Source organism: Eptatretus burgeri, chromosome 4 (assembly GCF_056783735.1).
Source record: "Eptatretus burgeri isolate ZD-2024b chromosome 4, Ebu_testis_v1, whole genome shotgun sequence".
NCBI lineage: Eukaryota > Metazoa > Chordata > Myxini > Myxiniformes > Myxinidae > Eptatretus > Eptatretus burgeri.
Window position 1 is genome coordinate 105342755 of NC_140964.1, and position 27824 is coordinate 105370578.

The window sequence follows — 27824 nt, forward strand, 5'->3', positions numbered from 1 at the left end:
CAAATCCATTCTGCCTTTTTAAAGCCCCAAGAACAGCATTCAAAACATTTTGATGACTTTCAATTTGTTGGAAGTTCGTTTGGACTTTTGCTTTTCTATTCGGTTTCCTTTGAGCAGGCAAGCAAGGAACAAAAACTGAGTGGTAGAAAATGATCACGTGATTCACTATTAACACCCAGAATGCATTATAACAATATGAAACTACAAGGGCACTCAGTAGAGCGCATACCTCCACCACACAATGCCTGATCCAGTAGAACGTATCGGGCCCAATACACTTTAGACATATCACGCTATATATTGTTTTTGGCCCGATCCCTCAATGGTGAAGAATCACTTTAAAAATTAAACAATTCCCGTATCCAAAAATTTAAAAAGTCTACACGTCCTTTCAAAATTTTCACCACTTCTTTCCTTATACGCTGGAATTAAATTGCATTATATCAGGCGTTTTCAACCTTTATTTACACATCGTAACCCACAACTTCCAAGTGAAAAACAAATTCTACAAATTTCACAAAATTAATTTAAAATACAAAGCTGGAATATCGTGGTTGGATAATCGTCCACCCCCCTGAGTTGATACTTGGTGGAAGCACCTTTGACAGCAATTACAGCTGTGAGTCTGTTGGGATCGGTCTCCATCAACTTTGCACACCTTGATTGGACAATATTTTCCCATTGTTCTGGACAAAACTTCAACATCAGTCAAGTTGCATGGGGAGTGATGATGGACAGAAATCTTCAAGTTGTGCCACAGGTTTTGGATTGGATTTAGGTCGGGGCTCTGATTTGGCCACTCCAGTGCAGCTTTGGTTGTGTGCTTTGGGTCGCCATGTTGAAAGGTGAACATCCATCCCAATTTCAGCTTTCTTGCAAAGGGCAGCAGGTTTTCCTCTAGGATTTTTCTGTGTTTTGCTCCATCCATTTTCCCTTCTATTCTGACAAGTTCCCCCAGTCTCTGCTGATGAAAAACATCCGCATAACATGATGCTGCCACACCATGCTTCAAGGTAGGGATGGTGTTCTTTAAGTGATGTGCTAAATGTAACATTTTGTATTTAGGCCAAAAAGTTCCATCTTTGTTTGTTATTTTTTCTATACCTTGTCGAGGCTCGTATGAGAGCTAACACACAACGCACAGCAAGGGTGGCATGAGACAAGAGGGGTGGGAGTGGGAAGGACAAAACAGTGGGGAACAGAGACATTAGGAGATCTGTGGAAGGGATAGGGTGGGGGAACATGGGGTATACAAGATGGACATTAGAGGGACTTTCAGGAAGGAAAGCAGGAAATTGGATGGAGATGGATTTGGAGTGAATTAACGGGGGTAGAAAGCATCGAGGTTTTGGATGGGGGAAGATAGGTGGTGGTGAACAGCTGTTTTGAAGACCTGGAGGGAAGAGTGGGATTGAAGAAAGTGTGGGAGTTTATTCCAAAGGCGGGAAAAAATAGGAATGAAAGAGTGAAGGTGAGCAGCGATTCGTGATTTTGGTGAAGTTTCGTCAGACCACAAAACTTTTTGCCACATTGCTTCAAAATCTCTGCAGTGGTTTTTGGCATTCCTCAAATGGGAGTCAAGGTGGGCTTTTTTGAGTAATGGCTTTCTTCTTGCCACCCTTCCGTACAGACCAGACTTGTGGAGTGCTTGGGATATTGTTGTCACATGCACACAGTGACCAGCCTTTGCCAAAAAGGTCTGTAGTTCTTTCAAAGTTGCCATTAGTCCCTTGGTGGTCTCTCTGATCAGTCTCCTTACTTGGTCATCCAGTTTGGAGGAACGGCCTGATCGAGGCAGAGTCTTGGTGGTACCACATGTCTTCCACTTCTTAATGATTGTCTTGAGATGACTGTGCTCCAAGGGATATTCAAGGCCTTTGAAATATTTTTTATACCCATACCCTGATCTGTGCCTTTCCACAACTTTATCCCGAAGGTCTTTTGAAAGCTCCTTGGGGCTCCTGGTTGAGTCTTTGCTGTGAAATGCACTACCCAGCAGAGGAAACCGACAGGAACAGCTGATTATATTCTGAAGTAATCAGAATCATGGCAACTTAACACAGGTGAAGGCCAATGAACTTGTGTGATTTTTAAGGTGATCCGTTACACCTGAGCTAATTTAGAATAGCTATTGTAAGGTGGATGGACACTTATCAAACCAAGATATTCTCGTTTTGTATTTTAAATGATTTTATGAAATTTGTAGAATTTGTTTTTCACTTGGAAGTTGTGGGTTACAATATGTAACTAAAGGTGGAAAACGTCTGATTTGATGAAATTTCATTCCAGGCTAGAAGGAAACAAAAGGTGAAAATTTTGAAAGGGGGCGTAGACTTTCTATATGGAATGTGTATATTTTGGAGGAATGACTGATAAACTTGACAAATGCAAATTTTCACAAGTAATCATCATGACAAGAGGTTCTTCAACTTGAAATATAATCCCAACAATCACATTCGAACAAAATTTTAATATCAATTCAAAACAGCTCGTCAAGCCACAATAATTAGCTTGATTATAATAAGAACTAGCTATAGCACCCGTCGCTTTGCTAAAGGATTCAACCAAAAGATGGCAGGTTGTACTTCATAAACATTCTGCCCTCTTCACTCTAACATTTGCCCGAGGTCATCTTCCATCTGCTTGGAAGTCAGCTGGCATCATCTTCATCAACCATCCTTCCTGTTGATATTTGGCATGAGTAAAAATCACTTCCACTTCGCTACGAAGGTCATTGTTCGATGCTTTGGTTTGAACCTCCCCATAAAATGAGTGAAATGAAACATTTTGAAAATTTCGATTCATTGTCACTCAGATTTCAACATCACCTGTCGACTTGTTTGGGCTCTTCCCCCCTCCCTGAACCCCCCTCCCCCAGAATTGCTACCCTGACAGAAACCGTACTTGGGTACCATTAGAATTTTCTTATCAGCTCATTGAATTCAACCGCCAATTATTTTTGAGGCCAAAATGTCAACGTGGATGACTTTCTAAAATTGTCAATATTCATCCAATCGACTTGAAATTTGAAAAGGATTTGTATATTTGGTCATTGAATTCAACCAGCAATTAGTTTTAACCCTTAGATGCATAAGTGGGTCAAAAATGACCCAGTTTGGCTGTTTTCTTGCAATATCTTTTTGCACTCATGCATCTAAGGGGTAAGGTCAAATTTGTTTTATGGACTTTGCAAGTAGCATGCTATGCACGTCTTCTTCTTGTTTGTTTGTGTGCAGGATATCTCAAAAACTTGTGGATGGATTCGGACAAAACTTGGTGGACAGGTTGGATGTATGTCAAGGACAAATTGATTTGATTTTGGTGAAGATCTGAATCTGGATCCGATCATTTTAAAGTGATTCTTCACCATTGAGAGATTGGGCTAAGCTGATATCGAGCACGATATCTCAAAAAAAATAAAAAAGGACTCCGTATAACTGATTCGATTTTGGTGACGATCCGAATCCAGATCCAGATACGATAATTATTTAGTTTTCAAAGTGATTCTACACCTTTGAGAGATCGGGCCAAAAACGATATATGATATTTCATGACATTTCAAAAATGTATTGGGCCTCATATGTTATCATGGATCAGGCATTGCGTGGCAGAGGTATGCACTCTACCCAATGCCCTTCTAGTTTACAGTGTGTTGCGATATGACCTGACTGACAGGATGTCCTTGACATACGCATGCTCACCTCTCAGCTGTCGTGCCCGAGTTTGAATTCAACCAGTTTTACAGGCTGGGTGAATCATCAATGTGCGTGTTGTCCCTCCAATGAACGTTCTACTGGACATCCTGTCTTCTGACATTTGTGAATGGACGTTAGAGATTCCCACCGTGTCCTTTACAAAGAAAGAGTGGGCGTGTTATCACTGACACCATGGAAAAATTACAAATTTCTGCCACAACTACTGCTGGGAAGGCATTGACAAACCACCCGATATAACCCTTGCTCAGGAAGCTGCTTCGGTAACACAGACACTTAGTAACTAGTATTATACAGTACATCAAATATAATAAATAAAAGTAACTGAATAACGAATGTGAAAGAAAAACTGAAAAGGAAATTAAAGCCGTTTAAAAAGGGTAGAGCACGGACATATGGTAAGGAGGGGGGGAAGTGGGGGAGGGAGAGAGGAGGTGGGGCAGGGAGAGAGGGGAGTGGGGCAGAGACGGGGGAGTAGGGGAGAGACGGGGGAGTAGGGGAGAGATAGAGTGGGGGAAGGGAAAAGTGGGGAAGGGAGAGAGAGGAGGGGGATAGGGAGGATGAGGGGGGGGGAGTTTCTTTCTGTATCCATCCTGTTGACCTTATTCCTCCCTATTCCATTGTTTGTCCAATTCTCCTATTTTGTCCTTCATCAGCACTGTTGGTGTCCACCACCCACCCCCTCCCTCCCCCCCACCCCACCAACCCTCTCACTCCTGGTGTGGTCTGGCGTGCCAGTGTAGTGTTCAATGGGCCCGGGTGCCCGAGCAGCAGGACCTGGGGCGCCAAAATTACATGTGGGCATCGAGGGGGGCGGGGGGAGTGCCAGTGAGGGCATCTCCCATGTTAGGGTGAGGAGCAGGCAAGCTCGGAGGCGGCTCCAGCATCCCGGGAATGCCGATGGTGAGTATGCAGGTGGGCAGACCTGCTCGTGAAGCCACACGACCCAGCCACGAAATTGTGTGATGGCACAGAAAGAAAATTTGGTGAGCAAGGCCCAAAATTGTAAGAGCACCAACACGTAGGCGATGGGAATTTGGGTTTTTAGAACCCCATAGTTTAACAAAGGCCTCTTGGCAGGGTATAACCCTGGGGAAAGTTTAAAATTGTGACAATATTAACATAGTTAGGATTGATGAAGACCCCTTCACACCATCCACTGTCGGGATGATCGCTGGCTGCTGGACTTGCCCTCCTGAACGACTTGAGAATGAGACGCGGCACAACATAAATGTAAGATTGCATGTAGTTCTGTCCCCCCCCCCTTTCCATAGAACCTTGGGGGGGGGGATTGGGTATGAATTTGGTAATGGGGATAGTAGAATATAGGAGACAAGACGTAGCAACGAATTGTAAAAAGATGGGGGCTAGGGTAGTGTATATGAGGGAAAAGACGTTGGATGGGTGCGGATGAGTAGGGCCAACCTCGAGCTCTCTCTCCTGGCACCACCGCCACTGCCCCAGGTATGTGCACACCAGGGACCGGCCGACCATGTTGGTCAGACCTGGTGGTTGATGGCATTACCTGGTTTACCGTTTTCCTTTCGTTCTGTTTGTTGTTTTGCTTCGTCTCACCATCACCATGACCATCATTGCATAACTCATCTTGCTGGATCACTTGCTCTGCGTCCATTGCATCACTTACTTTACTGCACCATTTGCTCCCTGGCTTGTGTTCCACCCCCACCTGTTCTGTGGACTGCTACTCGCTGCAGCCTCATACCATGTGACACCGTTCCAATTATCATGGTGGTTTTGTTTTGTTTTCTTTTGTTTGAACTGCATTTACTGCAGCACCATGCCACCGCACTTATGGACTGCACCTTTGCTGCTGCCTAAAAGCAGCTTCATACCAGCCACATACCAGTCTCATGCCACTCTGCTTCACTTCTTGTGCCACAAATTGCCACGACCATGAACTGCACAAATACAGCTCGGTGGAGGAAGTGGCTCTGTTCTTGCTGCTGCCTGTTTTGATCATTTTTGTTTGGAAGGCCCCAACGTTTATGGCCTGTATGCCGGTCACTGGCCTGCTGGTTTGTTTTTGTTTGGTGTGCTGGTGAAGGGCATGAAGAGCATGAGGGTGGCAAGAAGTCAACAGGTGTCCCCCCTCCATAATTTTCCTTTTGAATTTCTGTAGGTCCTGGGTCAGAAATTGTATATCGTTGTCTAGTTGTGTAGATTATTAAAGCCCACCGGTTATATGTTGTAGTTTCAAAAATTCCGACAATTTCGGTGTTGTATAAGGTTGTTTCTGTATCGGAGTGGCAACCCATCCAGGATTGTGCCCAATAGCCAAGGAGACTGCTTAGGCAGCACCAACGCTCTGCACAGAGGATGGTCCCAGTGGATGGATGGGTGAGGTTGTGAGTGAGTCAGTTAGGTAGTTCCCAACGCATCTGGTGGGCCATATAGTTTAAATTGTCACACACACTAAAGGGTAGAGTATATATGTATATGTGTATGTATACGAAATGTACCAGGGTAGATGATGATGATTTGTGGGGGGTGGGGGTAATGGGACTTTATTACTACCCAGTACCGTACAGTATATTTCTCTATTTGCAAACTTGATTTTGTGATATTTTGGTTCCAAGTCTCATGGTCACTTGCCAGTTGCAATTCCATGGGGTTTCCGCAAATATCACCGGATTGTGAGTTGGACAGGTGACCATGACGGGCCATTTAAAAATCTCTCTATAATGCTTATAAGCCATTTTCACGATGTGAAAGGTAATATTAAATGATCCACAACCCCGTTCCATAGTGAGTGTAGGGAAGTGTTTTAGGCCCCCACAAAAAACAGAATAGACCAGGCAACGGCCAGGTACCCCTGCTAGTATCCCATAAATGCTCAATTGGGTTCAGATCTGGTGACTGAGGCATGACATATGGATAAAATTCGGTGTCATGCTCATCAAACCATTAAGTGACCACGTGTGCTCTGTGGATGGGGGCATTGGGGGATCTCCTCTTGCAGTCATGTTAGCCATAATTATAGGCAACCAGGCCTGTGCAGCATTTTTATACATGACCCGAAGCATGCTGGGATGTTATTTGGTGAATTAACACGTGGGCCACACCTGTGTGGAAGCCGTTGATTTTTGTCCCTCATTTCCCCAGTACAGGTGTTGACATCTTTTTTGTCCACGACCTGTATCTGCACTTGGAGTGTTGTGTTTGTGCTTTTCTGACAAAATGTGCTGATGTAGAGCCCCATCGATATCACAGGGGTACAGGGTACAGAATGCGTGATGTTCGCCCTTTCTGTTTTTCTCTATGAAACCATATTATTTTGACCATTCTGAGTTGAAGTAAGTCTTTCACGTTGGCATTTTCGGCAAGACAAACGTTTAACAGCAGTGACAAACAGGATCTTTGTTGGCATTCGCAGAACCAATACAAATGCGGGATTAATTAAATGACAAATATATTAACCAATAAGACCAACAATCAAAAGTTAAATTGTGGGTCGATAGGTTGGGTAGCTCAAGAGGAAAATAGAGGGCATAAAGGTGTCTGGTTTCGTATCAATAGAGGACAGAGTAGCAGAAAACCAGACTGTCCTCTATAAAACTGGACGAATGGCCACCCGAGGTGCAAAGCAAGTTGAATCGCACTGCAATACTGTTGCAGGAGATTCAAGTGAATAAAAGTTTTGCTTTTGCAATGTGTATCAGCTGGATACCAACACAGAGCAGCCTTTATTTGCTCATGACCACCCGCACACAATCGCCTCATGAACCCCTTCTCTCCCAGACACTACTCAGCCATGTGTTGCGCTCAACTGCCAGTTTGACAAAACAACAATCTCAAGGAAAGGTGATAACACCACTCAGCTGTTAGTACAGTTAAGGTGTAGTTCCAAAGGTGGTTATGTCACCATACACTAACCAAGTCTAATTGTCTCTGAAGGCCATCAGCTCAGTCATTGTGCTGTCCGATACAAACACTTCGGTGCATTGACCCAATGCCTCACTCACATGGGCGGCCAAAAGATGCTTGCACTGCAACACAAATAGGCAATAAGAGTAAAATCAGTAGCAGTAACTTTATCACTCATTTCAACATAACAGGCATTCAATTCCGAGGTCAGTTACAAAAGAAACTGCCTGCAATATTTCATAACTTGGCTAAATGAAGCTCTCTGTCCACCAATGTGTTTGCTGTGATTGGTTTTTGGCGCGCCGTTCATCAATCCAAATAAAAAGGAAACATTATATTCAACAGGAGACTCGATCCACAGGACATTAAACTACAGTACTGTTTTAAAAACTGCACAACATAGAAGTAAATTGAAACAGTGCATCCACTCATGACTGTTTACAAAAAAATATATATGTAAAAACACCAAAATAAACTCGAACATCATTCAGTTGAGTGCACACCTCCACCAAACTGATTACTTTAGGCTTTGTATCCCACTGATAACATCTGGATGCAGATCTGGCCTAAACAAAATCCAATCAATTTGCCCTCGTCACACACCCAACCTGTCCACAAAGTTTCATCCGAATCCGTCCATAAGTTTTTTTTGAGATATCCTGTTCGCCAGACAGACAGACAGACAGAGACAGGGGTGAAAACACAACCTCCGTCCACCTTTAATGGCAGAGGTAATAAACAGAGATGACATTCGAGGCTATTATGTATGGGCCTGACTTGACAGGGCACAGCCGATGCACACACATGGCAAGAAACCATTTGCATATTGCCGACACAAAAATGGCAGACTTTTTAACCCTCCCCTTTTCCCCACCAACATTGTAAACCAAATGCATTATTATAAACCTTATTATAAACCAAATGCATTATAAACCAACATTATAAACCTCGAATGCGGATGCAGGCCAAGTGCAGCTCATCAAGTCATTGTGTGCAACTTTTATTCATGTTTTCTTATGTTATCTTGGAAAGACAAGACTTGGTGTGAGGATTGTAGGATGGAAGGGCCATTAAACGACAACTTGGGACATTACTAGAGTATTTCACACTTATGTTATAATGCTATTGCAGCATGGTGCGACTGAACAAGTTACACGAGGGAATGCTTGGAGAGCATGCAACAATGGTTAAAAAAGAAACATTGATTAATTTTTTTTTATCAAACTATGAAGAGGAAATTCATAAAAAATTAACCAGAGCAATGCTTACTTTGGTGCCAAACATTAAAGATGACGACATTGATTTGTAAAGAAATGATGGCCGTGATGAAAGGTTGCACCGTGAACAGTCATTAATATTATGAGACAAAAGCACATACACTTGTGAGAAAACCTCTGCCATGAACATTGATAAGTCAAAGTTGACTTGGACTAGGAGCCATGGAGTAAACAGCAAATGTCCGATTGATCTTCGATAACCACACACTCATTCGGTCTCGTCATTCAATGCACGATCACTCGATAACAAATTTTGTGATTTAGAGGGAATCATTGCTTTGCAGCATCGAAATCCATTTTGACAAGTTTCCATGACGTCATTGGAAACTCATCCACTGCTGAAACCTGTTTTCCAGCTGACAACCCAGTGTCGTCGTACCAATTGGGAATGCTTCCAGTCAACTGTTTCATAATCGTTGCAATCATTTGGGCGATGGTATTGCTCTATATGCGCATGAGGACAATGCTAAGGAAGTTTAAACTGACTTTGTTCCGGGTTGTCTTGAACTTATGTGGGTACACGTTCAGTCATCTGGCACGGTACACCCACGTCGAGACATCTTTGTCTGTGCACTGTACTCACCACCCTGGTCATATTTCAAGGACAAGCTTCTCGATAACCTTACGATCGAGCCTCATTCATTATAATGGGTGTGTTTAACGATTTAGAAACTGAAAGGTTATCATGACACACTTTATTTTCTCAAGTTGTTTGTAAACGCACCAGAGGGAGAGCAGTACTCGACAATATTCACAGACTTAGTTGATTATTTTTTCCAAGCTGGACATTTTATCCCCTATAATCCGATATCAACTGATGATGATTTGATAGTCCTGTTTTGTCTGCACTGGTCTATCCCATCTTGTAAGTCAGTAAGAAATCTCCCTCTGACCCTTTCATGATTCATCCACACATGCTTTCAGTCAGTGGATTACACAGATGGACTGGTCAACAATCATTAACTGTAATTATTGACCAACTTCTGAAATTGCTCAGTCATCATCAAGAGAGAGATATCATTAAAAAAAAAAACAATACAATCAGACACCATCCCAGTCACAAGCTGTGGATGGCTAGTAGCATTTGCAGACTCTTGGTTCAGTGTGATGTAACATTTAAATGAGGGTCTGACACAGAGATTTATCTATGAAATTATGTACAACGAGAAATCAAATGTGCAAAGATCAAATCAAAGATTGACCATTTGAGGTAATCAGAAACAGGAAAGTGGCGTCGACAAAATAGTAGAAATTCTAAAGAGTTCACAGAACACCTTACTCCACACAGTCGTGAGAAAATAGGACATGGGGAGGATCTGCGAGCGGCAAATTTGATTGGTCGAGATGATGTAAAATGCCGTAATATTTTGGGCAAGTACTGCTAAACATGTTTGTGAAAGTTCCAACCAGGCGATTTGTGTTCTCCAGTGTCCAAGAATATAATTCAATTAAAATAGAGGTTTAAAGGCGTATAAATAAATAAGTTATGTGTTTTACTGCCGTTTTACTCAGTGTCTATTACATCACCCTATCTAACACGTTACACGAGTTCTTCGTGCCTGTTGTTTGTGTCCTTTATGACATCGTTAAAAACGGTAAGTTTTCTGTTTGGTGTGATTTTCAATGTTCTTTGACCGCCAGGCAAGTAGACAGAGTGAAAATGTTATCTCGCTCCTCTCTGCACATGTTTGGTTGAGATGAAATCAGAGCCAAAGTCCTGTAAAACGGCAAACTTGTCTATTCATCCGTGTTCAAAGTATAACATTCAATTTAAATACGTTGTTCCTCGATCATAAAATGACGATCATAAACTGAGCAGGTGGAAAGACAGATGGACGGACATGAATCAATTGCTTACCCTGCTTTTTGCTTCACATGTGTGGGGCAACTTTCCCAATACTGATATATCATTCACGGATATTGCATTTCAACTCGTCTTCATTTTTCTGCAAATTTGTTTTACTCTTCCCCTTTGAATTTGTCTTTATTGACACCCTATTTCCCCTAGAAACCGCTTCGTGCATGAAGCTCCCCGGTGTCATAGAATAATTGTATAAAAGTTGAAGACATATTAGTTATCTACAAGATGTACATTTTCCCCATCTTAGAATTTGGAGCACCGATAGGGAGATCAGGTCTGATGATTTCCCAAGTTCGAGACATCAAACGGGTTCAGAAGAGAGCTTTGCGAATGATCACTGTTCCAAATGACCTTTCTTATGTTGACCTTTTACACACAAACAATATTGATTCCTTCACTAATCATCGTATTGAACAGCTTACACACTTTTCCAAGTCTGTATGTTTCCGATCATCATCGCCACCTTTTTTTTTTCCTCAAATCTGAAAATTAGTGTCTTGACGTAATCTGAGGAACACAAAAGAAATTAATATTCCACAAACTCGAACACACCAATACAAACAATCCCCTATTTATTTCCTTGGTTGACTGCTGAACCATCACATTTGAGCTGTTATTGATGTTTCTGTGCTTATGCAACCTCAGTCGTTGTACATTTTTAGTGTTGTGTGTTGTTTTGTTTTTTTTTCCTCTGTTAATGGTGTTTTTGCACTTTTAATTATTAGGTTTAAATCCTGTCATCATACAAACTTGATATCCTTATTCATGGTTGCATTCTCATCTTCACATTTTGTTTAATAAGTACTGTAGGTCCCTGATAGTCATTCGCGAGAGATACATTCCTGAAAAATGCCGCGAATGTCGGGACATTATTTAATTATTTTTTTTTAACATGATCGAGGCTCATAGAAGATCGATGACACAGAACAAATCAGGACACAACATAACAAAGGAAACAGCAGGAGAAAGGGGAAACAACAACAGCAGGGCAAAGGGAGAACGCAAAGGGTGGACAACATAGATACATCAGCAAAATTGTCTTTGATCAGTTTGTGATTTTGTCAAGGTCTGAGGAGAGGGAAGAGGCTGCTACCTATCTGTCCGTCTGTAAGAAATCTGAGGGATGTCATGGCAGAGAGTGGAGTCATCAGCAAAGAGATAAAGAGGATTTTCTAGAGTCAGTGATATCACTGATGAAGATTAAGATTAATACAGGACTTAGAACACAGCCTTGCGGTACTCCAGCCTTGACAGGGAGAGGAGAGGAAAGGGTTCCATTTAGAGCCACACGTTGGCTACGAGAGTGGAGGAATTGTCAGTAACCTGAGAGTGGAGTTGGCCTCGGATTCCATAGGCAGACAGTTTGGAGAGCAAGGCAGAATGCCAGACTGTATCAAAAGCTCGAGGTATGTCCAGATAGACGGCCCTGATCTCATGTCTGATATTGAGGGCCTCCACCATTGTGTTGGAGAGTAGAAGCAGCATGTCCAAGATAGAGCGACTATGTCTGAATCTGAATTGATAATCTGAGTTGAGGTTGTTGGAGAAAAGAAATGATTTTATGTCGACTGTGATGATGGATTCCATAACCTTGCTGATAATTGTAAGTAAGCTAATTGGCCTGTAATTAAGGCGGATGTTTTTGCACAGTTTTTTTTCATGTTGTGATGTTGCTGATTTTCAATTTCCTTGGTAGATGGAGGAGACCAGTCCTGACGTGTTAAAACTAACTAAATAAATAAAAAGTTTTAAAAACAAACACGTGGAGCGCGAATGTTGAAGCAGGTCACACTTTATGACCCACGAATACATGGAAAATTATGGAGTGAATAGTGAATCCGTGAATAGCAGGGTCCAAAAATACTAAATTATTTGTTTGATTTTATGTTTTTCTTTGTTCTGGAATTATATAATTTATTACCATGTTCAAACTTGTTTGTTCTTTGCGGTATTTGATGTACCATATTCTCGACAGAGTGTTGCTGCTGCCGAAGCAGTTCTTGGCTAGGGTTATACTGCCTTACCAAGCAAGCATTGTTTGTCTGTGTTCTAGCCTTGTAAATGCTGAGCGTCAAGCAAGGAAGCAGACCATACCATTTTAAAGTCCTTGGTATGACTCGGCCGGGGTTTGAACCACCGACGTCCCAGACTCAGATTGAATGCTCTAACCATTACGCCACCAAGTCTATATTCCTTGCAATATTGCAAACTCAAGATTGTACTTTCAAACTTGTCTCCCTCCTCTAAAACTTTGTGGTGCCTTGTTTAGCCTGTCTCTAATGTGTCACCCCTCCATCGCTTACATCTGTTTAAATGGCATCAGAGCAGACTCCACTTGTGAGTTGCTGACTTTCCCTACGCTCGTAGCCAACGTGTGGATCTCAACGGAGTCCTTTCATCTCCTCTCCCTGTTAAGGCTGGAGTGTCCTAAGACAGTGTTCTGGGGCCAGTCCTATTCGCAATATTCATCAACGATCTCTCTGACGCTCTGTAAAATCCCCTTTATCTATTTTCTGATAACTCCCCTGTCTGTCGTGACATCCCTCATCCTTCAGACAGGCAGGCTGCAGCCTCTTCCCTCTCTCTCCAGATATTGATAAAATCACAAGCTGGTTAAACACTTGGAATATGTCTTTCAAAACACTGTCTGTCTCTCTGTCTCTCTGTCTCTCTGTCTCTCTCTCTCTCTCTCTCTCTCTCTCTCTCTCTCTCTCTCTCTCTCTCTCTCTGTCTCTCTCTCTCTCTCTCTCTCTCTCTCTCTCTCTCTCTCTCTCTCTCTCTCTCTCTCTCTCTCTCTCTCTCTCTCTCTCTCTCTCTCTCTCTCTTCTACCTTTGTAACAATCCTCAAGGAAGTTCAGTCACTCGAACTCCTGGGCCTCACTATCAGCAATGATCTTTCTTAGGCAAAACCACATTTCAAAGTTGGCCTCCGAAGTCTGCCACTGACTGGGCATCCTCTGTTTTGTACAACAGTCCACTATCAACCCCCTTCTGGTGAGTCACAAAAGCCAGAATTACTGTTCACTTCCACATCATCCTTCTTCCATATTCACTTCCACACCATCCTTCCACAGCATCCCTCTTCCACATTCATTCCGATCTCATTCTTCCCTCCAATTAATCAAGACAGCTTTTCATCACCATCTCAGATCACCCACCATCAAAAACCATGATCATCGCTACCCCTCTTACCACTTCACCCCCAGCCCCAAGCATATCTCCTTCAAAATTTCCAGTTTTTCATTCCGATGAGTTTGCTTCTGTATCCATCTTGTCCACCCCATGCATCCTCCTTTCCCCTCAATCCTCACCACACCCATTACTTATCCAAGTCTCCCTCTATTTTGTCCTCCAAGCCTGCTGTGGGTATTCCCCCCCTCTGTCGACTGTTCATTTTATGTTGCATGCTGATCCATTCAGTGTTCTTGCTCTTCCATGAGTCTTGATTTTGTATACAAAAGAAAGAGTATAGATTTTATGTCCCATGTTGATTTTAACTTAATAATTTTTTTTTCCTGTAAACAATTTATTGGTTCACGAAAAAATATTTTTCACGAAAAAATAAGTGACCACTATATTCGTTATGGTTGTGTGTCTGTCTGTCTGTCTGTCTGTCTGTCCCCGAGCATAGCTCCGTGGGTTTTGACCCGATCCTGATAAAATTTTGGTGGGAGGTTTATATCATGATCTAGTTGTGTTTTCCTGAAAATGTGCGTGGTTAAAATACATGTGTTTTTAGGGGGGTAGCCGATTTCAATTTGCATCTTCTCCGAGGGGTTTGTCGAATCTGGCAGGGGTTTCGGTATTTAGTTAACCTAATGGCACCTGCTTGGCCAGAGCTCGATTTTTCATTTTCCTCCCAAGGTCAAGGTTACAAGGTCACGAACTTAGAAAATTGCGAATTTTGACATAAAAATCATACGACCGCCCAAACTTTGAGAGCTCGGATGACAATATTTTTTATGCATAATCTTGAGGTCATTCCCACCTGAAGTCTTGAAACCATTTTGCTCTATCTCGAACACCTTGCCCGTGGCGCCCCCTTCAAGTTTGTTTTTACGCTGATTTCATCAAAGTATGGATAATAATCTGAGGAGTGCGAAATGCCATATAGCCTATATGACGTTATATTGTTCCTGGAATGTTCCAGAGGAAGTTTTGCATCAAAGGTCATAATCCTTGACCTTTGACCTTTAAAGTTCACAAAGGTCAAATTTTCAAAGTTGTGGGAATCGAACCGGATTTTTGACCTTCTTCGACGAACTAAATTCATTAAGTTACAGTACGTATCCTGTTTCCTTATTTTAATGTCCACAACATTGTTTTTTGACCTTTAAAGGTTATGCAAAGGTCAAATTTTTAAAGTTGTTGAACGAAACCGGGTTTTCGACATTTTGCAGCTAATAACCAGTCACTCGTACCACATCATGTTGATCATTTTTATAACTTGGTCAAACATTATCACATTGTCTCATCCTTGACTTCTGAAACAATCTACATCGTCAAATACCGCTCGCGAACCATCGTCGTCTTCAGACTTGTTTTTATTAAAAATTTATTGCAAAACAAATATTCTCAGTCCTCAGACTTGTTTGGTGATTTTTCAATAAAAAATTAATTTCTCTATTTATTATTATTTAAGTTGGGATCAAGACTATCTAACTAACTAACTGACTGAGTGACTGACGATCCCCTTCTCAAAGGGAATTCCAAATCGACTTCAGATTCACAAGAATCCAAATAGGATTTGTGTGTTCGGAGAAAATTACGGAATGACAGCGATTTGACACTTAATTAGTAATTATGGGAGCGGTGCAGTGGGATGGGGTTAGGGGTGGTGAGGAAGCTTTAAGTTTGAGATGGCCGTCATAACTTAGTCGAACATTCCTATGCACAACCCAAGTACCACCACCAAGTCTCAACGCATTTCTTCACACGAACAAACATGTACATTTCGTCGCATTTCCCCCATATCGATGACGAGTAGTTTTCATTATACTATATCAGAGAATTGGTGTGTTCCATCAAGTTTTCAAATGATTCTGTGCAGCGGTGCAGGAGTGCATTAGCAGGTGTAACAATTCACACACTTCTTCTTATAATTTTCCACTTTAACGTTAAAGTGAAAACCTAAGCTGGAGGAAGCCATCCCAAATTAGTACAATATTTCCATGCACTTTTTCCACAACCAACACTTTTCAATTTATTTCATCCAGCGGTTTAGGTAGGAGTGCATAAAATGCAGAGCACGTGTGTAAATTGGCCAAGTCGTTTTTGATTCTGAAAGGTTTTCATACAGAGATACTATTATAATACAGTAAACAGCTGGGACTTGTAAAATATGCTCTCCCACTGGGAGCGGTGCTACACGACAGCGGATAGACATTTACGTGGAGAATTGCCCTCAAAATATCGTCTACAAATGAAGGCCAAATCATTAACATGGGAGCTTACAGATATTGATTTTCTCGTGATAAAACCGTCGAGGCTTTTGAATCGTCGGCTTATACGAGGCAGATCAACACAATCTCACGGTCTCAAAAGTAACAACAACAACGATGATTTGCAGGTCCGATGATCAAAAGGTCGGAACACAGTTGAACAGAAACTCTTTCCAGTGGCTAAAAATATAATCTTGTTCATTTTAACGATGCAGATGTGCAAGTATTTGACATATGCTCAACCAAACTTCACTTTATTTCACATCGTACTGGCCTCAAAATTATTCTGTGAAAGTGACATCATTTGACAATTTGGTCATAACTTGTTTGTCAATTTTGACAATGGGATTGTGGGCCATAGCTTGTACCATCCTTCCAGATTAAGCTACGGTTTTTAGGATTTAGCTACCTTCAGCCATTCAAATGTCTTTTCCATAGCATGTTGCTTTTGTTGAAGAAAATAAATGTGGTTTTGAATCAAATTGAATTGAAAAATGCTGAAAGGGAGTTTTCAGTGTGTGATTCGATACCTTGACATTTTCTACATAGACAGAATTAAGATACTCAGCCTGAGCATGAACAGCATCAATCACGACTCTGTCCTTTTAAAATGAGGTGCCTGTTCTGCAGTGTTGACAAAATGCAAGTACTTTTTGTGGGTGGTAAGAAATCTGAGAGTTCAGAGCTCAGGTGAATCTGATGTTGAGTTTATTTATATACTGTAGGCAATACACAACGTCAATGCGGATGTGGAGGTGAAGACCTGCTATGAGGGTGAGGCTTCGTGATTTTTTTTTTCTTCTTCTGAAAAATGCTGCTATATTTGCAGAACAACCTTTATAATCACATGTGACAAGTGCAATATCGATGCTTAAAAGTGGTTTATTGACAGAAATTGTAATATTCCAAGCCACCTAATGCAACGATTAATCTCTGCTTTAATTATAGCCTTTTCTTGTTTAACTTCACTCATACCTGGTGTTTTAAACTCGGCAAATTCCTCAAGACCGGAAATGCAATTATATTCAGCATCGTTGTGCATGACAAAATATGATGGGAAGGCAAGGGATGTACTGAGCTCACCAAAAGAACATCGCTCTTGCGAACAACCGAGTACAGGAACGCAGGGCAGGAGCAGTACAGGCTGTTAGCCGAGCATGTGTACACGGTACCAGAACTCCCCAGGACCTACTCGGCAGCAGAAAGAAAACAAAAATCGATAATGAGTGATCAAGTGACAACAAATATTATATTTGAAATAAAACGACTCTCGATGATGAATCTCGGTACAAATTTCGGGATGAATCCAAAATATAATTTCATTGAGCAGGAAATTAGATGCTGCCGAAGGAATCTGATGGCACGAAAGAAGCTTGATTTGCCATTGCCCTTTTAGCAGTACTCAGAGCAGAAAGGTTGAAGGCTGAGTTGAAATGTTGAAGCAGAAATGTTTACAAGAAAAAAAAAAAAAGCTGGTTTTTCAAAACTTGAAAAGGTGAAACAATCTTGTCCACTGTCCTATTCTTCCACATTTTTAAAGTGAACCACCTTGTGGTATCTCATGAAATTCATGCCACCCGATTGGGGACATTCAGTACAGGGATGTTGCAATACACTGGTCTTTCTCTGAGTCATTCTCTGGTCTGAGAGTCTGAGAATGATGGTTATTCTCTGAGTTTATGGGACAGATACAGAATGAAATCACCTTTTCATTCAAAAGAAAGGCAGCATTACCACTGAACACCTTGAAAGCAAGTACTATAACAGTTTAAAGGCATATTTATGAAAAACGAGATATGCTAAGCAGTACACCATTTTGAAGAACAAAAAAACCTGATTAGAGCAAGGATTAATGATGCCCGCAGTGTCTTTTGATGAATAATTGATGAGTTAGCACTGGCGCCATGATCGTATTCCAAATTCCTGCTCTGACCACTGCTGGAAAGGTAATGCTAAACCATCCAGCAAAAAGGTGTGAAAGAGAGATCAAAATAGACTTGTCAGGAGATCAAAATAGACATGTCAAGAGAGTCAATAGTCGACAACTACTGCACATTATATCTCGTGATAACTGAGCTTATAACAAATGTGTGTCATAATATTTGCTTACCTGGTAAGCATAGCGGCCACTTGGGGAAAGCAGACGAGAGACAGATCTATTGTCTACGAGATCTAAAGCTGGAAGCGTTGGAGCACCAAACACAAATGCCAGCCTAGAACACAACTCACCAAATTACAACCTGCATGGCATACCATCATTGGCTTGGCACATGTATGACAGCAATGTTGGCACATTTTGGAAAAAAAACAAATAAACAAACAACAACAAAAAAAACACTCAGGTTACAAAAGTTGCTGCTGTTAAAGTACCACACCACATCGTGTAACCATGCAGCATTGTGCCTCCATGCGTTATTGCTTATTCATAACTGTGATACCAGATAATTGATTTCAAGCTTATTATTCCATGAAAATTTTTTTTTTTTTTTACAAGATACAAATCATTACTCACCCTTGTAGTAATTCATCTGGCACTGGAAGAAGGAAAATAACAGGTTAGTTAACCATTACCTCCACCACAACACTTAATGGCACACTGCATCGTTAAGTATAGTAACAGTGACAGTTCTCAGAGACATTACCTTCGACACCCCCCAACCCTCATCTGATGATGTAATCATATAACCTTCATAACTACATAACCATGTCGTCTTTTATTTACTTAATCAGTTCCAAAAAAAACAACTTGGGTTAAAAAAAGTTAACTTTCATAATGATGTAACCATGTAACCATGTAGTCATTTGAAATAACAAGTCGGCTTTCTTTACACATGAAAAAGGACACTTTAAAATCAATGACGAACTCTTCTCTGCATCTGCCTGATGGTCTGGAGGCAAGTAATGGAAAAAAAATTTTTTGCTAAACTTTTGTAATAGGATTTGGAAACAAGTACTGATTTGAAGGATATTTGGTACTGATCATAATTATATCTGTTTCCAGCGAAGAATTTGCTCTTGTGGTGGCCATGTTGGATTTCAAAATGGCCACCATTTGAGATGAAAATTTTTCAATATCTCGGCTTCTACACCAATTAGAGGCATCGAAACACTGGTTATACCCAGTGTGACCACTCCTCATTTTCATGAATGCCAAGGTGAGCCAATGAAAAAAGCCAAGAATTCACAAGGTTTCGGAAAAGCGATGATAATAGAAAACCTATGCCAAGAAAACCTATAGAAAACCAAGATGCCAAGGTGAATAACAAAGAGCCAAGATCTTGTGAAAAAAGCCATGGAGTGGTCACACTGGTTATACCGACATTTTTGGTACCAAGGAATCTCTTTATCATACGCCAAATAGTGACCATTGTTTGCCATCTTTGATTTCAAGATGGCTACCAAGAAAATCTTTAAAAAAAAATAAAAAATCTCACACTATACCCACATTGTTGGTACCAATGAATATTGTTGCGGGGCCGGGTATCGGCCGCGAGCACGACCGCGAGATAGAGCTGCAAGTTTGCCCGACCGATTGCCCAGAATGTATAGGTCGTCGCCCCGGATAAGTCCGGAGTCGACGGGTCCTCTATCGGACTGAAATTCGCCAATGGATAGACCACATGGGGGAGGGTCGATTGCCAATTTCAATTTGCCTAAATACCCACGTGGTCCAATTACTGGGGAAATTCACCCTCGACGGAACTCGTACGAAAACGAGCCGCTTAGCACGCTCGTTCCGTGTGTGATTCCGAGCGGTTTAATCACCAAGAACCGTCGGTCCAAATGTCCCCTTAGGGCCATAACAGCTTTTACTAATTTTACTAATTCTTTTCAGGTTAATGATTAACTTCTCCACATCTGCCTGAACTTGTGTTCACTTTTCAGGTTCATGATTAACTTCTCCACATCTGTCTGATCCCATGTTCACTTTTCAGGTTAATGATTAATTTCTCCACATCTGTCTGAACCTGTGTTCACTTTTCAGGTTAACGATTAACTTCTCCACATCTGTCTGAACTTGTGTTCATTTTTCAGGTGAATGATTAACTTCTCCACATCTGTCTGATCCTGTGTTCACTTTTCAGGTGAATGATTAACTTTTCCACATCTGCCTGAACTTGTGTTCATTTTTCAGGTTCATGATTAACTTCTCCACATCTGTCTGATCCCATGTTCACTTTTCAGGTTAATGATTAACTTCTCCACATCTGTCTGATCCTGTGTTCATTTTTCAGGTAAATGATTAACTTCTCCACATCTGCCTGAACCTGTGTTCACTTTTCAGGTTAATGATTAACTTTTCCACATCTGCCTGAACTTGTGTTCACTTTTCAGGTTAATGATTAACTTCTCCACATCTGCCTGAACTTGTGTTCACTTTTCAGGTTAATGATGAACTTCTCCACATCTGTCTGATCCTGTGTTCATTTTTCAGGTAAATGATTAACTTCTCCACACCTGCCTGAACTTGTGTTCACTTTTCAGGTTAATGATCAACTTCTCCACATCTGTCTGAACCTGTGTTCACTTTTCAGATGAATGATCAACTTCTCCACATCTGTCTGATCCTGTGTTCACTTTTCAGGTTAATGATTAACTTCTCCACATCTGCCTGAACCTGTGTTCACTTTTCAGGTTCAGGATTAACTTCTCCACATCTGCCTGAACCTGTGTTCACTTTTCAGGTTCAGGATTAACTTCTCCACATCTGTCTGATCCCGTGTTCATTTTTCAGGTAAATGATCAACTTCTCCACATCTGTCTGATCCTGTGTTCACTTTTCAGGTTAATGATTAACTTCTCCACATCTGCCTGAACTTCTGTTCACTTTTCAAGTTAATGATTAACTTCTCCACATCTGTCTGATCCTGTGTTCACTTTTCACGTAAATGATCAACGACTCCACATCTGCCTGAACTTCTGTTCATTTTTCAAGTTAATGATTAACTTCTCCACATCTGCCTGAACTTGTGTTCACTTTTCCGGTTCATGATTAACTTCTCCACATCTGTCTGATCCCATGTTCACTTTTCAGGTTAATGATTAACTTCTCCACATCTGTCTGATCCTGTGTTCATTTTTCAGGTAAATGATTAACTTCTCCACATCTGCCTGATCCTGTGTTTACTTTTTAGGTTAATGATTAACTTCTCCACATCTGTCTGAACGTGTGTTCACTTTTCAGGTGAATGATCAACTTGTCCACATCTGTCTGAACTAGTGTTCACTTTTCAGGTGAATGATTAACTTCTCCACATCTGCCTGAACCTGTGTTCACTTTTTAGGTAAATGATCAACTTCTCCACATCTGTCTGAATTTGTGTTCACTTTCCAGGTTAATGATTAACTTCTCCACATCTGCCTGAACTTCTGTTCACTTTTCAGGTTAATGATCAACTTTTCCACATCTGTCTGATCCTGTGTTCACTTTTCAGGTTAATGATTAACTTCTCCACATCTGTCTGAACCTGTGTTCACTTTTCAGGTGAATGATTAACTTCTCCACATCTGTCTGAACCTGTGTTCACTTTTCAGGTGAATGATTAACTTCTCCACATCTGTCTGATCCTGTGTTTACTTTTTAGGTTAATGATTAACTTCTCCACATTTGTCTGAACCTGTGTTCACTTTTCAGGTGAATGATCAACTTGTCCACATCTGTCTGAACTAGTGTTCACTTTTCAGGTGAATGATTAACTTCTCCACATCTGCCTGAACCTGTGTTCACTTTTCAGGTAAATGATCAACTTCTCCACATCTGTCTGAACTTGTGTTCACTTTCCAGGTTAATGATTAACTTCTCCACATCTGCCTGAACTTCTGTTCACTTTTCAGGTTAATGATCAACTTTTCCACATCTGTCTGATCCTGTGTTCACTTTTCAGGTTAATGATTAACTTCTCCACATCTGTCTGAACCTGTGTTCACTTTTCAGGTGAATGATCAACTTGTCCACATCTGTCTGAACTTGTGTTCACTTTTGAGGTTAATGATTAACTTATCCACATCTGCCTGAACCTGTGTTCACTTTTTAGGTTAATGATTAACTTCTCCACATCTGTCTGAACTTGTGTTCATTCTTCAGGTTAAGGCCCAGTCACACCTTGACGTTTTAGCTAGCTTCTGCCGATTTTTGGAAAATTTGTCTAAAACGCTGGTACACGTCGAATACGTTATGGGTAAGTTTTGATAACATTGAGAGCACGCTGAAAAACACTGCCATATGTCGTAGTACGCTGGCTTTAAACGCTGTACTTTTCGGTTGTCCTCAAATTTTCCATGCTTGAAATTTTCAGACTTATGCCAGCGTATGACTCACATGTTCCGCATAACGCTGGCCATAAGTTGTAGGCACGTCACGCGATCGTTGACACACGTCGACACACGTTACTTGTGAGTTATTCATAAGTCGAAACACGTCGAGGTAATGTTTAGCGTACCCGAAACTTATTTCTAACCTATGAGGAACGTGTTGTACTCACGTTACGCGATCGGTGACACACATCGACACACGTTACTTGTAAGATGCTCATAAGTCGAAACGCATCAAGGTAATGGTTAGCGTCAGTGTTCCAGACACCTTGTTTTTTTTTTTATTTTTATTTTTTTCTTCCTTCCTTCAGTATGATGGTGATTTTGACACTTCGACTTCTAGTGTGGTTATAATATAATATAATTAATAGGCTGCCGCTCAACGATTTAAATCATAACCGCACTGTACACTGAACACCGTCATACCGAAGAAAAAAAAAAACCGGGAGTCTGGAACACTGACGCTAACCATTACCTTGACGTGTTTCGACTTATGAGTACCTTTCAAGTAACGTGTGTCGATGTGTGTCAACGATCGCATATCGTGCGTACAACTTATTCCCATCGCATGCGGAGCGTGTGTCATACGGCAAGTACGTTGTAAAATTTTCAACATGTTTAAAATTACAAGACGTACTCCACTTACTACGACGTATGATAGCATACTTTAGCGTTCTATTCACGCATACCAAACTTACCCATACCGTATTCGACGTGCGCCAGCGTTTTAGACGCATTTTTCAGAGGTCGGCAGACGCTGGCAAGATCGCCAAGGTGTGACTGCGATGTTGACACTTCCATTTCTGCGGCGGTTATGATTTGAATCGTTGTGCGGCAGCCTTTTCATAACCTACGCCACGTCATCGTCGGCGATGCGTGCAGCGCGCTATGCCTAAGTTAGACTATCGTTGGGCATAGGTTGTGAAGGCCGACAACAGGTTCAGCATTCGTTGGTATAAGTTATCTATAACACAAAGAAACGTTCTGTGTCAGTTACTTATACGTTGTGCATAAGACCAAGTCGTTATAAATACGTCCGAATCTTTAAAAAAAAAAACATCCAAAGTTCAACGTAAGCCAGCGTTTTACATACATTTTAATACGTTGCCATTGCTGGCTAAAACGTCAAGGTGTGACTGGGCCTTTAATGATTAACTTCTCCACATCTGCCTGAACTTGTGTTCACTTTTCAGGTTAATGATGAACTTCTCCACATCTGTCTGATCCTGTGTTCATTTTTCAGGTAAATGATTAACTTCTCCACACCTGCCTGAACTTGTGTTCACTTTTCAGGTTAATGATTAACTTCTCCACATCTGTCTGATCCTGTGTTCACTTTTCAGGTTAATGATCAACTTCTCCACATCTGTCTGAACCTGTGTTCACTTTTTTGGTTAATGATTAACTTCTCCACATCTGTCTGAACCTGTGTTCACTTTTTTGGTTAATGATTAACTTCTCCACATCTGTCTGAACCTGTGTTCACTTTTCAGGTGAATGATCAACTTCTCCACATCTGTCTGATCCTGTGTTTACTTTTCAGGTTAATGATCAACTTTTCCACATCTGTCTGATCCTGTGTTCACTTTTCAGGTTAATGATTAACTTCTCCACATTTGTCTGAACCTGTGTTCACTTTTCAGGTGAATGATCAACTTGTCCACATCTGTCTGAACTAGTGTTCACTTTTCAGGTGAATGATTAACTTCTCCACATTTGTCTGAACCTGTGTTCACTTTTCAGGTGAATGATCAACTTGTCCACATCTGTCTGAACTAGTGTTCACTTTTCAGGTGAATGATTAACTTCTCCACATCTGCCTGAACCTGTGTTCACTTTTTAGGTAAATGATCAACTTCTCCACATCTGTCTGAACTTGTGTTCACTTTCCAGGTTAATGATTAACTTCTCCACATCTGCCTGAACTTCTGTTCACTTTTCAGGTTAATGATCAACTTTTCCACATCTGTCTGATCCTGTGTTCACTTTTCAGGTTAATGATTAACTTCTCCACATCTGTCTGAACCTGTGTTCACTTTTCAGGTGAATGATCAACTTGTCCACATCTGTCTGAACTTGTGTTCACTTTTGAGGTTAATGATTAACTTATCCACATCTGCCTGAACCTGTGTTCACTTTTTAGGTTAATGATTAACTTCTCCACATCTGTCTGAACTTGTGTTCATTCTACAGGTTAAGGCCCAGTCACACCTTGACGTTTTAGCTAGCTTCTGCCGATTTTTGGAAAATTTGTCTAAAACGCTGGTACACGTCGAATACGTTATGGGTAAGTTTTGATAACATTGAGAGCACGCTGAAAAACACTGCCATATGTCGTAGTACGCTGGCTTTAAACGTTGTACTTTTCGGTTGTCCTCAAATTTTCCATGCTTGAAATTTTCAGACTTATGCCAGCGTATGACTCACACGTTCCGCATAACGCTGGCCATAAGTTGTAGGCACGTCACGCGATCGTTGACACACGTTACTTGTGAGTTATTCATAAGTCGAAACACGTCGAGGTAATGTTTAGCGTACCCGAAACTTATTTCTAACCTCTGAGTAACGTGTTGTACTCACGTTACGCGATCGGTGACACACATCAACACACGTTACTTGTAAGATGCTCATAAGTCGAAACGCATCAAGGCAATGGTTAGCATCAGTGTTCCAGACGCCTTGTTTTTTTTTTTTTTAGTTTTTTTTTTCTTCCTTCCTTCAGTATGATGGTGATTTTGACACTTCGACTTCTAGTGTGGTTATAATATAATATAATTAATAGGCTGCCGCTCAACGATTTAAATCATAACCGCACTGTACACTGAACACCGTCATACCGAAGAAAAAAAAAACCGGGAGTCTGGAACACTGACGCTAACCATTACCTTGACGTGTTTCGACTTATGAGCACCTTTCAAGTAACGTGTGTCGATGTGTGTCAACGATCGCATATCGTGCGTACAACTTATTCCCATCGCATGCGGAGCGTGTGTCATACGGCAAGTACGTCGTAAAATTTTCAACATGTTTAAAATTACAAGACGTACTCCACTTACTACGACGTATGATAGCGTACTTTAGCGTTCTATTCACGCATACCAAACTTACCCATACCGTATTCGACGTGCGCCAGCGTTTTAGACGCATTTTTCAGAGGTCGGCATACGCTGGCAAGATCGCCAAGGTGTGACTGCGATGTTGACACTTCCATTTCTGCGGCGGTTATGATTTGAATCGTTGTGCGGCAGCCTTTTCATAACCTACGCCACGTCATCGTCGGCGATGCGTGCAGCGCGCTATGCCTAAGTTAGACTATCGTTGGGCATAGGTTGTGAAGGCCGACAACAGGTTCAGCATTCGTTGGTATAAGTTATCTATAACACAAAGAAACGTTCTGTGTCAGTTACTTATACGTTGTGCATAAGACCAAGTCGTTATAAATACGTCCGAATCTTTAAAAAAAAAAACATCCAAAGTTCAACGTAAGCCAGCGTTTTACATACATTTTAATACGTTGCCATTGCTGGCTAAAACGTCAAGGTGTGACTGGGCCTTTAATGATTAACTTCTCCACATCTGTCTGAACTTGTGTTCACTTTTCAGGTTAATGATCAACTTCTCCACATCTGCCTGATCCTGTGTTCACTTTTTAGGTTAATGATTAACTTCTCCACATCTGTCTGAACTTGTGTTCACTTTTCAGGTTCATGATTAACTTCTCCACATCTGTCTGATCCTGTGTTCACTTTTTAGGTTAATGACCAACCTCTATGATTCGTTATCGGCTGCTGTACATGCAAGTAGCATTAGTTATAGATTAGTGATTTACAGTGCAGCCTTGGATTGCTCTCAGAGAGTATAAAACAAGAGATTTCTGACAGACAAGAGTTCTCCAACGTCTGCGTCGAGAGCTTCTCCACTCATGGACAGGGAAGACAAGTTGAATTGGATGGTAAAAAACGCCTTTTGGAGAACTCTCCGATTAGGTTCTTTACTGAATCAAAGGCAAAAAAAAAGAGATTTCCAGAAATTATGTTGGACAGACAGGCATGCAGTCTTTTTTTCTTAATCCTAAAGGTGCAATATTTATCCCACAGTTTGATTGTAATTTGTTTTCAAAATATTTTTTCTACTTCCCTCCTGTTCTTGTCCAAAAGGAACACACGCTTCACACCAAAGATCGGGATGAGATGATGAACTCCTTGTCTCAAGACATGTCTGAACATAAGTTATTGGCCAAGGATGGAGGTGGATGATTCTGGACTTCCGTGGACAGACAGGTATGTCCTGCTTACTTTATATATTTTCATATTAATAATACTGTTGATACCCCAACTCCTCCGACGATGATGTCATCAAATAATGTTCAACTCCATAACCATATTTATTTATTCATAGTTCTAAAGAATTCTCACATTTATTTATTTTGCAGTATCATCAGTGGAATGCAGAACAGGTCTTGGAGCTCTTTGAGTTCCGCTTCCATCGAGTTCCTGATCATAATGCCACAGATATCTGTATGTGCTCTGATTATTGTCAGTGGAGTGCAGGACAGATGTTGGAGTTTCTTGTCTGTTGAGTTCCTCATCACAATGATATATATGTGTGTTTGGGTGTACCCGGGGGGTGGGGAGGATGGCTTTTTCAGGAGCGGGTTGAGGTTGGGTGTATCAGCGGCGGGTGGAGGTGTGATGTATTGTGGGATGGGAGGGGGGGGAAGTGCACCAGAAACGGGGTAGTTGGATACCGATTGGGATGGATTGTGGTACACTGAGGGGGAAGGAATGTACCAAGGGTGGATGTGTATGTAACAGAGGGGAAGAAGTTGTACCAAAGGTGGATGTGTGTGTACCAGGTGGGAGGGGGTGTACCAGGGGAAAGAGGGGAGTGTATCAAGGGGAGGAGGTGTTTCAGGTAGGTGTGGGGTGTATACTCCACAGTCTCTCTTTCAAAGTGCGATTAACATGCTCAATTATAGCAGATTTCCCTTCGTCATAAGCTATGTACAATGTAATACTGTTATTTCTAAGAAAATTCATAAATGTTCTGTTTTAAAACTATGTTCCTTTATTGGTCCATAATTTATTTGGTTTACTTTTGCTTTTATGATGTACAAGTTGGGTCACCTGATCAAGATCAGGTTACTTAGACTTTAGTAAAACATGAAGAAGATCATTCTTTCAAGCTGTAGCAAAAAAAAAATTAAGAAAACTCAGGAGTGTGACACGGCAATGGTGGGCCAAATGGCTTCCTCTTTCCTTGTTTCAGGTCGTAAAGAAGCCTGCAAGCACTCCTTACACCCAGCAGTGTATTCCCACGGATACTGTGCATCCTG

The 27824-nt window shown here is 41.3% G+C and overlaps 2 protein-coding genes across 4 annotated transcripts in view; one reads left to right on the forward strand and one right to left on the reverse strand.

Annotated features, from left to right (window-relative positions):
- Positions 1-7389: 7389 nt before the first annotated feature.
- ZSWIM7 (zinc finger SWIM-type containing 7) overlaps positions 7390-27824 on the reverse strand; it is a 28368-nt gene continuing 7933 nt past the window's right edge. For both annotated transcript variants that reach the window (XM_085879590.1, XM_085879591.1), the window contains exons 3-6: positions 18690-18711; positions 18288-18390; positions 17261-17365; positions 7390-7720 (exon numbers count right to left, since the gene is read on the reverse strand). In XM_085879590.1, coding sequence (XP_085735716.1) covers positions 7613-7720; positions 17261-17365; positions 18288-18390; positions 18690-18711 — 338 coding nt within the window. In that variant the 3' untranslated portion in view covers positions 7390-7612. The remainder of the gene's footprint in view (positions 7721-17260; positions 17366-18287; positions 18391-18689; positions 18712-27824) is intronic.
- UPB1 (beta-ureidopropionase 1) overlaps positions 25273-27824 on the forward strand; it is a 98726-nt gene continuing 96174 nt past the window's right edge. Inside the window, exons 1-2 of one of the 2 annotated variants that reach the window (XM_085879587.1) lie at positions 25273-26441; positions 26647-26769. In XM_085879587.1, the coding sequence (XP_085735713.1) occupies positions 26732-26769 (38 nt within the window). In that variant the 5' untranslated portion in view covers positions 25273-26441; positions 26647-26731. Of the gene's footprint in view, positions 26770-27824 lie in introns of both variants that reach the window. The other variant, XM_085879586.1, reaches the window with a different exon arrangement.